This window comes from Diplodia seriata (genome assembly GCF_021436955.1).
Source record: "Diplodia seriata strain FDS-637 chromosome Unknown scaffold_1, whole genome shotgun sequence".
Taxonomy (NCBI): Eukaryota; Fungi; Ascomycota; class Dothideomycetes; order Botryosphaeriales; family Botryosphaeriaceae; genus Diplodia; species Diplodia seriata.
Genome location: NW_027117308.1, coordinates 3,761,919 through 3,773,061, shown reverse-complemented (window position 1 = coordinate 3,773,061; position 11,143 = coordinate 3,761,919). Strand labels below are relative to the sequence as shown.

Genomic DNA, 11,143 nt, shown 5'->3' with positions numbered 1-11,143 from the left:
CCCATGGAGGCCTCTGTTGTGCCGCCCGAGCCCACGGCTCTCGAACCCGCCCTTACGCGTAACGATGTCGACCCATCTGCTGGAGAAAGCCGCTCCCACACCGCGCGTCATAGCCGAAACGTCAGCGCCGGCGACTCCCAATGGCGCCGAGACATGGACGTAACCTCCCTCAGCACTGCTCAGCCCAGAGCATGGCATGCTGAGATTGGCGGCGTCTCCAAGATCTTCTTCAGACGCATTGCTGGTCTCAATCCCTTCAAGACATCTTACTTCTCGCTTTACCGGCCCCTCAAGAGCTTCCAGGACCGATGCATACTCGTTGCTGGCGTAATCCTGGGCATCGCCGCCGGCGTACCTCTACCGTTGATCGGCGTCATTTTTGGCCATATCATTGACGCTTTCCCGCCATCGGAACATGAACTTGCCGTGCGCATTTCGCAGTTGCTAGGAGTTGCTGTGGCATACTTCGTGGTCACTTGGGGATGGGCCGTGTGCTGGGGCATCATCGGCGAAAGGACCTCCCGCGGACTACGGGAGGCGCTTGTTGAGCGTGCTCTGGGCATGGAAATGGCGTATTTCGACGTCGAGGCGCCAGACATGACCAGCATCCTCACGGAGAAGACCCAGACCGTACAACTCGGCACCTCGGAGAAAGTTGGCCTTTTTCTCCAGTCAATCTCATATTTCGTGGCTGCTTTCACGGTGGGCTTCATCCTCGATGCCCAGTTGACTGGAATCCTCCTGGTGGCAGTCATTCCTACCATGTTCATCATCATTACTTTCGGCTCGAAGACTGTCGCAAGACTGCAGAAAAGCTCGGCCGATGTTGCCGAGAATGCCGCTGCTATCGCGTCGAGCGCCTTGAAGGCCGTACAGGTCGTCCAAGCTTTTGGCATTGCGGACAAGCTGGCCGATGAATACCTCGCACTCCTGAAAAGCTCCGTCCGTATCGGTGTTCGCAAGTCGATCGCAGGGGCTGCTATGCTTGGGTGTGTCTACTTTACCGCATACTCGGCCAATGCCCTTGCTTTCTGGTATGGGACTAAACTTCAAGAAGACAGGGGCGCGGATGGCGGAGCAGGCACAATCTATGCGGTTGTGTTTCTCATCCTCGACGCGTCCTTTGTCGTCGGCCAGTTCGGGCCTTTCATCCAGACCTTCGCTATGGCAGCAGGCGCTGGTGAGTCCATATTTGAAGTCTTGGACCACGCAGACCCGCATATCGATGTGTACGCCGACAATGGTGAGACGCCTGATGCGTCTGCCTTTGCTGGCGGCATTCGCTTCGAGAACGTCACTTTTGTTTATCCTGCAAGGCCTACCGCGAGAGTCTTGAATCACGTCAACCTCAACTTCCAGCCTGGTGCTGTCAACGGCATAGTTGGTACCTCCGGCTCTGGTAAATCCACCGTTGCTGGCCTCCTCCTAAGATTCTACGATCCATCGTCGGGGAAAGTTACTATTGGCTCAAAGGACATCAAACAATTCAATGTTCGTGGACTTCGATCTAGGATCTCCATGGTCAACCAAGAGCCGGTTCTTTTCTCTGGCACCATTTTCGAAAACATCAAGTATGGACTTGATGAGGACCACGGTTTCTCCGACGAAGAAGTTCTCCGGCGCTGCGAAGAAGCTGCACAAGAGGCAGCCTGCGATTTCTTCGACATTCTTCCTAATGGCATCCATACTCTCATTGGGAGCTCGGGTCACACTTCGTTGTCTGGCGGTCAGAAACAACGGATTTGTCTTGCAAGGGCTCTAGTTGGCAACCCGTCCTTGCTGATTCTCGACGAATACACCAGTGCCATGGACGCAACCAGCGAAGCACTGGTCCTCAAAGCTCTGGACAGAGCCACATCTGTGTCCGGCCGAACCACCATCATCATCGCCCACCGTCTAGCCACGATCAAGAACGCCGCAAAGATCATGGTTATGGAGCATGGGAATCTCATCGAGGAGGGGACACATGAGAGCCTGATCGAGATGAGCGGCACCTACAGCCGACTCGTTGAGGCTCAAAAGTTTGATAAGAGTCCTTTGGGTTCGAAGACATCATCAATCACAGCGACTCCCAGCATTGCCCCAATGACTACGGATATGGACAAGGACACCGGAGCTCCTGTCGTCGAGCAAGTGCAACCGCCGGACAATAGCGGACCTTCCAAGCCGTTCAGCATCGCTCAAGTTTTACGCAGAGCCTTCCTTCTCAGCAAACCGGAATCTCTCTATATCCTGTTGGGGCTTTTCGCCTCCATGTGCAGCGGAGCCATTATCATCGGCGAGGCGATCATCTTCGGTAGCCTTGTGTCAACTCTAAATACGGAGTTTGACAGTCCCAATTTCGACAGTCAAGTCAACTTCTATTGCCTAATGTTTTTCATTCTGTCTCTCATCGCGCTGTGCGCGTATGTGACGAGCGGATCCTGCTTCGGCTTCGTTTCCCAGTGGCTCCTTTGCCGCATTCAGGACACTTCGCTTAGGAACATCCTCAGACAAGATGTATCTTGGTTCTCGAAGCCAGGAAGGTCATCACATGCTCTTATGTCAAGCTTGAGCATGGATGCTGGACACATTAGCGGTCTCTCTGGCGTCATCATCGGCACGATTTTTTCGGTCACTACCTCCATATGTGGTGGGATCATCCTCGCACATGTTGTCGCCTGGAAGATTGCAGTCGTGTTGCTTGCTGCAGTCCCAATCATGCTTGTCGCAGGCTTTTTTAGGCTCCGCGTTCTGTCTTTAGCAGAAGAACGCCACGAGACTGCCTACAACGATGCGGCAGCTTTAGCTTCCGAGGCTTGCGCTGCCATCCGCACTGTCTCTGCACTTGGGCGAGAGCGTGGCGTCTTGAAGCAGTACAAGCATGCCATTCACGGTCCTTACCAGGAGAGTCTCAAGTTTACCCTGATTGGGAACATTCTGCTTGCGTTCTCACTTTCCATTACGTACTTTGTGTATGCCCTGGCATACTGGTGGTAAGTCATGTCTTGGTCATCATCCAATAATCCAAAGCTTTGCTAACTGTTGCTGTCAGGGGCTCGAAGCAAGTGCGCGAGGGTATGTACGGCATGCGCGACTTCTTCATCGTGTTACCGGCGCTTCTATTCTCTGCGCAGTCCGCCGGACAGATGTTTAGCCTTGCTCCAGAGATCACTCGTGCCAAGTCAGCGGCACGCAACGTCTTCAAGCTTCACGATGAGAAGCCATCCATCATAGTCGATGGCCCGGACCCAAGCGCAAGCTCTCTGTTGGCCAATGGGGCTGAGAAGCCAAAGGCCGGGAGCAAGGGAACTCTGGAACTCAGAAACGTCAGCCTTGCGTACCCCTCGAGACCCGACGCTCTAGCTCTGAAGGGCGTAAGCCTATCCATTCGAGCGGGTGAATACGTTGCGTTCGTGGGGCGATCTGGCGCGGGCAAGTCATCCTCGATTGCTCTCATCGAGCGCTTCTTCGACCCCACCGCAGGAACCGTGTTCATGGATGGCGAGAACATCAGAAACAAACCGGTGTACTCGCACAGGGCGAAGATCGGTCTTGTCGAGCAAGAGCCAAACCTGTTCCCTGGAACTGTCATGCACAACGTCTCGCTGGGCGCGAGGCCCGGTCACGCGCCGACGAGAGAAGATGTGGAAAGGGTGTGCAAGATGTGTGCGCTGCATGAGTTTATCATGGGCCTGCCCGAAGGCTACAACACCGAGGTGGGTGCCAACGGGGGCCGACTATCAGGTGGGCAGCGGCAGCGGCTAGCGATAGCACGGGCACTTATCAGAGACCCGGAGATCTTGCTGCTCGACGAAGCTACCTCCCAGCTGGATGCGACGAGCGAGAAAGAGGTTAGAAGGGCGATCGCAGCCGCGTCGTCGGGGCGTACCACCATCATGGTAGCGCACCGGCTGGCCAGCGTCCAGAAGGCGGATCGAATCTTCGTCTTCGAGAACGGCAGGATTGTGGAGCAGGGCAACCACGACGAGCTGGTTGCGCAAGGGGGCATCTACTCGGGCATGGTAGAGACCCAGCAACTGACTTGAGCGATAAGCTTGCTTCCATGGTGCTTCCAGCAGGGCGTTTAGGCGTGGTGGGGTTCAATGTGACGGCAGGGATCACGTTTATTTCACGACGAATACTTGTTTGTGTGCAGGGTCTGCCCGCAACAGGCAAAGACCTTGCGCGCTCCGCTGTTTAGAGTAAAAAGTTTCACGCTCGAGGGTCTCAGTACATACAAAACGGCGCTTGGCCATCAGAAAACAGTAGATGAACGCGTCAGCTCGAAGGATTAGAGTACAGCCATCTTTACTTTAGCCGGTGCGATCAACGCCGCGCAGCGCATATAGCAGCGACAATAGAGTGCTGTGCCTGATCTACAGCATATGAGTGCCTCTGCCCCAAGATCGAGGCGGTTGCCCGATTGGGACATGCATCTGATGCTGCGTCTTCATCGAGGTGCCTCTCGCCACCGTCTGCCAATGCCGGCTCTTGGCACTGACAGCAGACGGCAAGCTCGGAACCGCAGACTCGAAGAGTTTGCAAATTGGTCGTGGGCGGTCGTCATGGTGTGTGCTGCTAGCGCGGGCAGACGTGTGTGGCTGCCGCCCCCGGACGGTTGCATCGATTCCGAAAGTCGGCGCGCTAGCGGGAAACGGATCAGATAACTGTAAACAACATAGGCATGGTCTGGGCGTTTCTTGGGAGGCGAAGCGAGGCTCGGCGATGGACCAAGCCCCTCTCGGGCTCCCCTGGAGGGCAGCGCAACCTGCGCAGGGCACGGCAGCACGCGCGTTTTTTCGCAACACACTTGCTGCTTCCAGGCCAGCGTCCGTCGGCCTCGACTCGCGCCAGGCGCCCTGCATGGCGTTGCACGCCGAAAAAAAATTTGTCGCCGCGTTCCACCCCGCCGGCCGCGCTAATCTTATCTAATAATTATCTGATTCAGATCATCGCCAGCGGCTGCCGTTTGGGCTAGCTGTGGGTTGCGCTGCCGCCATGCTCTCTGCCGACAGGGACCTCTCGTCCGATGGTCTGCTGAGACCGCGTTGCCTGCGCCTCGGGCTTCCCGGCGGCCCTTGGCGAGCGGGTCGAGCCGGGCGAAAGCGCTGCGCGGGCAGCGAGCGTGGCAGGCATAAAACGCCAGCGGCCGCGACTGCAACCAAACGCTCCCCAGCCTGCCGTTGGTCCCCGTCTGCAGCGACTCTGGTCCCTGTTAGTGAGCCTTTCTCGTTGCTTCTGAGCTCTCTCCCGTACGTAGCCCGCCCCGCGCCTGCCCCGAAAAAGTCATTGCGTCATCGCCTCTCAATCCGCCCAGAGCAGCCGCTGACAGGCGCATGGACACAGCCAGATCCTGCCATTCGTCCGCTGCTTTCCCGCACAATCAACGCCGTCCAGAGCAGGAGCTGCCAGGTGAGTCCTTGCAGCCAATGGCCGCGCGTCCGCAAGACCGGGGCACGCGGCGGCGCAACCGCAGCTGCCCCGCGGCCGTCCGAAAAACGGGTAGCTGATGTACATATATACAGTTTATGTTCTCTGAACTCTCCTCCGTCAACACTCCAGTCCCTATACTGCTCGACCTTTCCACTCGCACAAAATGAGCCCTCACGCCGAGTACCCAACTCCCCAGAACAACAACCAGCCCCTGCGCAGCGTCCACAGGGCCACCCAGCCCAAGATGCATCGGAACACCAGCTACCTGAGGCCCTCCTCCGAGGACGAGCTGCACGACATCCTTTGCGTCGGCTTCGGTCCTGCGTCGCTCGCCATTGCCGTGGCCATGCACGACGCCATTGAGGCCTCAGGCCATGTGGGGCAGCTCGACAGGCTGCCCAAGGTCGCTTTCTTGGAGAAACAGCCCGAGTTCCGCTGGCACGCGGGCATGCTCCTCGAAGGCGCCCACATGCAGATTTCTTTCATCAAGGACATGGCCACCCTGCGCAACCCGCGCAGCAACTTCACCTACCTCAACTACCTCCACAAGAACGACAGGTTGATTGACTTCACCAACCTGAGCACCTTCCTCCCCCCGCGTGACGAGTACGAGGACTATCTGAGGTGGTGCGCCAGCCACTTCAACGACGTCACCTCCTACGGCCAGGAGGTCGTCCAGGTCGTCCCGGAGAAGACGACCATCGACAGCGCCGCTGTTGACTCCTTTGTCGTCAAGTCCAGGAACACAGTCACTGGCGAGACCACCTCCCGCAGGGCGAGGCACGTCGTCATTGCCACCGGCGGCAGGGCCAAGATCCCCGAGCCCTTCCCCAAGGACCACCCGAGGGTCATCCACTCGTCGGCCTTCAAGTACACTGTTCCCAAGCTTCTGCGTGAGCGCAACGCTCCCTACAAGATTGCCGTCATTGGTGGTGGCCAGAGTGCTGCTGAGATCTTCGAGAACCTTCAGAGCAACTACCCCAACTCCAGCACCAACCTCATCATCAGGGCCCAGCACCTGCGCCCCAGTGATGACTCTCCGTTTGTCAACGAGATCTTCAACCCGGAGAGGACTGACGACATGTTCAGCCGCGAGGCCGAGCTCCGCACCAAGACCATCTTGGATGACAAGGTCACCAACTACGGTGTTGTTCGTCTCAACTTGCTTGAGAGGATTTTCGAGACCATGTACCTCCAGAAGATGAGGTACGGCGCCCAGGAGAACTGGCCCCACAGGATCTTGAACTTTCGCACTATTGTGGACGCTGGCGAGTCCCCTGCCATCAAGGGCGGTGTCCGCCTGGTCGTCAACAACCACAGCAGCGAGTTCTGCGCCCAGAAGAGCGCGACTGAGGAGGTTCACGACTACGACCTGGTTGTCGTCGCCGTTGGCTACGAGCGCAACGAGCATGAGGATATCCTGCAGGGCAGCCGCTGGCTGATGCCCGGTGGCGGTAGTGCTGGCCAGAAGTGGGAGGTCAACAGGCAGTACGGCGTTCTGTTCGAAGAGGGCAAGGTCAGCTCCAATGCTGGCATTTGGTTGCAAGGTTGTAATGAGATGACGCACGGTGTAAGTTTTCCCCAGACCCTTCCTGGTGTTGTTCTCCCCCAATCATACACGCCACCTCGCTTGCCAGCATGCCATGATTCGCTCGCCAAACTCCACCCCTCACCTTCCTATCTCGCCTCACACACCCTCCTGCAAAATCCACGGGAAACTGGCTTCCGGCTGGTGTTTCGGCATACACGCACGCGATTCAAGGCTAGCTTCTCCACACTTCGAAGGATTCAATGCTGACGTACATTTGCGCCTACAGTTAAGTGATACCCTACTCTCCGTTTTGGCCATTAGAAGCCAGGAGGTTGTTTCTTCGATTTTCGGTTCCCAGGTTGAGCATAGCAGCGGCGTTCATGAGGAGGCTCATCAGTCTCAAAACGGTCACCACACCCACCACCAGACTCAGCTCCAGGCTTAGACCTGAGATACTGATGGGGGATTGTGGGTCGTGCAGTTCTCGGAAGAGCTTTCGGAAACTCGCGACAGTTTAAAATTTGCTATCTACAGTTTCGTAACAAAAATATAGTTGTTTTCATTTTGGGATGAGTTCATCAGGGCAACACGGATAGAAGCGGGCACATACAATAACATCCGGATCACAGTTGTGTTTGAAACTGTTGCTCCGCAGACCCGATTAAGTCCGACCCCCAGGCTTGTCTCCATAGCCTCGCTCTCGCTGTCGGAAGTAGGGCCGCGGGCAATTCCGCGGACGAGGAGGCAGGTGGATGATGAGGGCATTGTTGTAAGAGATTTTAGGCCATCAGATCTGCACCTGCACCCGTGCACATCGGTGCGGGCATTGTATGTACGTCCGTACCTCTCGCAAAATTCCGTTTCTAAGAATGTTTCGCCCCACAGCCGCGGCCATATGAGCTTCAGGCGAGCTGCCGGTGAGAAACATAATAGCGGAGATCGATGTGACGGTACCTGACTGTCGTGCTTCATCGCTCGCAATAGCCGAAGTTGACGTCTTTGCCACGTGGAGCACGGAATTGTGTATGGGAGAGTGAGGGGGCGAGAGTAGGTGGTGATGAGCGGGTCCGGCGGGTACTCAAGTCGGTTGCCCACACCTAGCCTTGTTCCGCTTAGCTAAAGTTGCAGCGGGTAAATGGCATGGTGTGCTTCGTCAGGCCGCCTTTGCTCACATGCCTTTCCTTCCTTCCTGCTTTTCTTTTTCTTTCTTTTTCTGTAGCGAATCAACGTTGCTTGCTTCGATGGAGCCTGACTGTGGGGTTTTGGGTCCCGGGCCTCTGTGGCTGGCAGCTATTACGGTACAGGCCGTGTGAGAAGGGCCGGCGCGAATGCCTTGCTGTGGCGGCGAACCTGTTAGACCTTCTGCTCTACCGTCAAATTCGCGCCGCCACCCGAGCCTGACTGCGGTCTAATAGATGTTTGTCCCTTGGCTCGGGCAATCCTTCGTCCGGTTCAGCCGTCCGTTGCTAGGTGGCGCTCTTGTCCCCCTCGTCCGTGTGGGTTGGCTACTGGTGATCAATAAAGTCACGAGGGGTACTTCTTCCCCATCATGATGTATGCACGTATTACGGTCCTCGGTCCGGTTGCGGACGAGGTTCGTGTTCGTAATCGATTCGCATTGCTAGATAGAGGCCTTGTTCCTGACAATTGGGCGGGGTGTGGAGGAGATTATTGGACAAGGTCAACGGTGATGCTACACAGGGATCGTGCTCAACTTGAAACGGAATGCAGCGCGAAGAAGGGCGGCACGGCCCTGGCCCCGCTTGCCTCCATTGTGCGTCCATGTGGAGACGGATGTGTTGTTGCAGCCTCACGTCGTCGGGCTTAAGCCGCAGCGGACTTCGGTCTTCACTCTTGACGGTATTCAGCGGTAGATCGCTGATGCCATTTTTTCCTCGTTCACTTCAGGTGACGGGTGGCCTTGATGAGGATTTGGCCATTATTCCTCATTTCCGTTTGGACCCTACGCAGAGGCTATCGGCAGGCGCAGCAAACGGACGAAGGCGAGCATGTCACTACCGCATGGCCTGCCATGTAGCGCACCGCGCGGGTCGGCCTTAAGGTCGGTCAGCTCGGCACCCATCCCGTCCTACACAGCCACGAGCTCGGCGCTTCCGAGGCGTCCGAATGGTATAGGCAAGAATGCTGCGTCCCGTCGGAATGTAGGCCTCTTCTTTTAGCGCTGCAACCTTTCGGCAAACCGAGGCCTTAGTCTCTTCTATACAGCTGTTATGACCAATATACTTCTCACTTCTTCGTTCTCACATGCCAAAGCCTAGTCGCCATGATGATGCATCTGGAACCCCATAATGCCCTGCGTATTGTTTGCAGCCATCGTTGGGAAGGGAGCGTATGGAAATGCCGTGCGAGTGAGATAATGCCAAATGTCGTTGCCGGTCTATAGATCAACAAGTCGCAGTAAAGTACCCTGGTCTGGGCTAATGACTTTTGTGGCTTTGTTGTCGTTTTCTTCACAGAACCTAGTCAAATCCCACTCAAACAACTGGCTGAGCTTTTTTCAATTTTCATTCAAGAGACGCCTTTGCCGCCCCAGCACCCCTCCCTCCGTCGGAGCATGATAAGATAGATTCACGCTGGCATCGGAGCTCAACGTCGACTTCGGGAATGGCTTGACCTCTGCATCACGTCCTGGCGGTCTTTCCCATCACCGTGGATCGTCTTTGTTCTCCGACGTGAGATCGCCGCAGCCTTGCTTTTGCCAGCACTCTTGTAAATGCCGCGGCTGTGTATTCGCCGACTGGTTGGCCCCACCCCATGTGTGCGTGAACCTGAGATGTTTCAAATGTCGAGGATAAGGACATTTCCGTCATAGATGCGTTACGCACCACGTCTGAGCCCTGTAGCTGCTCGTAGCTCACGATTATGCTACACGAACACGGTGTTGATATACATAGGGAAGATTGGATCTATCAAAGTGAGGCTCGGCTCCTGGTACTTCCATCAGAGTATTAGTACCTTAAGCGCTGTAACCGATACCAGGACGGCTGACCCCGCTTACATGGTATCGACTGCCTCCTGGTTGGGTTTTGCCTGTTCCTGAAACCCTGCCGATGGGCCAGCGGTACATGTGAGCTCCTCAGCTGACGCCTGGGTACACGTTCGCAGAGCCGGAAGAAGCGCTTGAAAAAAACTGGATGAGGCCCGAGGGATTGGAGGTGGCGCGCCGCCATTGTTTTGGCGCAGGGCTGGCCCGTACGACCTTCCTCTTTTCTGCCAATCCCCCTCTTTTGCCTCCACTGTGATGTGCGAGGTGTGGTGTTGCGCTGCAGCTTCGCGTACCATGTGCGCGTCGTACGCGCAATCATAGCGAGGTGATTGATTATCCTGGCTCCTATTCGCCAGACCGTCCACCACAAATCCACAACCCGTACGATCCGCACGATCCACTCGAAAAGGATTCAGTCGTGGCATCAGAATCCTCGCTGTCATTCGCCTCGACCAAGTTTTTGAATTCACATGTCTGTGGCTCGGCTTGCTCTGGCGTTCTCTTGCAGTCGATCGGGGCAATGTATCCATGCTCCACTACTCGCTCCACGGATGTTTCCCATTCCGTTGAGGGAAGAGCATTCATTGCTTGGGGCCGCGGATGCATTGGAGCATTCCCCCCCACACTATTGCTCCCTCGCTCATCTCCCCTCGGAGCCCTCTCCACATACAATAGCATAATACTCCGTACGTAAGAGTAAGAGAGTTCGATGCCCTTCTTGGAGCTTTGTTGTGGCCTTGGGCCTCGAGTCACCAAGCGCTGGGCGGACTTTTGCCAGTGCAGTGTAGTCTCAGCAATGCCAATCCAGGAAGCAGACCTTTCACCCGAGCGCGACGACGAGTCAGGGCCGGCTCGCAGATCCTATTTATTTCGTCCAAGCCGCGGCTATTTCGGATCTCTTCGGCGATGTTCTGCGCATCCTGGGAAAGGACCCTGAATGACCGCCGACTTTGGATGCCCTGCCGACATCGCTCTCATCGCGGTTGCATTGAAGCTGAGAGCTTCTCTCCATGCAACCGGAAATCACGTCGGTTGCTGCAGTACTGTTCCCTCGGATTCCTGGAACCGAGGCCTTGCTCATCGTCGTATCGAATTCGCATCATCGTGCGCCTGAGGCCCTGGGCGTCGGACGTCAGAGGCCTCAGCTTGCCGGAAGACCAGTACCAACTTCGGCGCTTTTGGCTATTCCT

The 11,143-nt window shown here is 56.2% G+C and overlaps 3 protein-coding genes across 3 annotated transcripts; all 3 read left to right on the top strand.

Annotated features, from left to right (window-relative positions):
- Positions 1–153: 153 nt before the first annotated feature.
- SLS55_001082 (uncharacterized protein) lies at positions 154–2,979 on the top strand (the record flags this gene model as incomplete). The annotated part of the gene is made up of 2 exons (XM_066772584.1): positions 154–159; positions 184–2,979. The coding sequence occupies 2 exons, from the start codon at positions 154–156 to the stop codon at positions 2,977–2,979; spliced, it is 2,802 nt and encodes a 933-aa protein (XP_066637863.1).
- A 3-nt stretch (positions 2,980–2,982) lies between these two features.
- SLS55_001081 (uncharacterized protein) lies at positions 2,983–4,028 on the top strand (the record flags this gene model as incomplete). The annotated part of the gene is made up of 2 exons (XM_066772583.1): positions 2,983–2,990; positions 3,035–4,028. The coding sequence occupies 2 exons, from the start codon at positions 2,983–2,985 to the stop codon at positions 4,026–4,028; spliced, it is 1,002 nt and encodes a 333-aa protein (XP_066637862.1).
- A 1,550-nt stretch (positions 4,029–5,578) lies between these two features.
- SLS55_001080 (uncharacterized protein) lies at positions 5,579–7,391 on the top strand (the record flags this gene model as incomplete). Its single annotated transcript, XM_066772582.1, has 2 exons — positions 5,579–6,985; positions 7,233–7,391. The coding sequence occupies 2 exons, from the start codon at positions 5,579–5,581 to the stop codon at positions 7,389–7,391; spliced, it is 1,566 nt and encodes a 521-aa protein (XP_066637861.1).
- Positions 7,392–11,143: the final 3,752 nt, after the last annotated feature.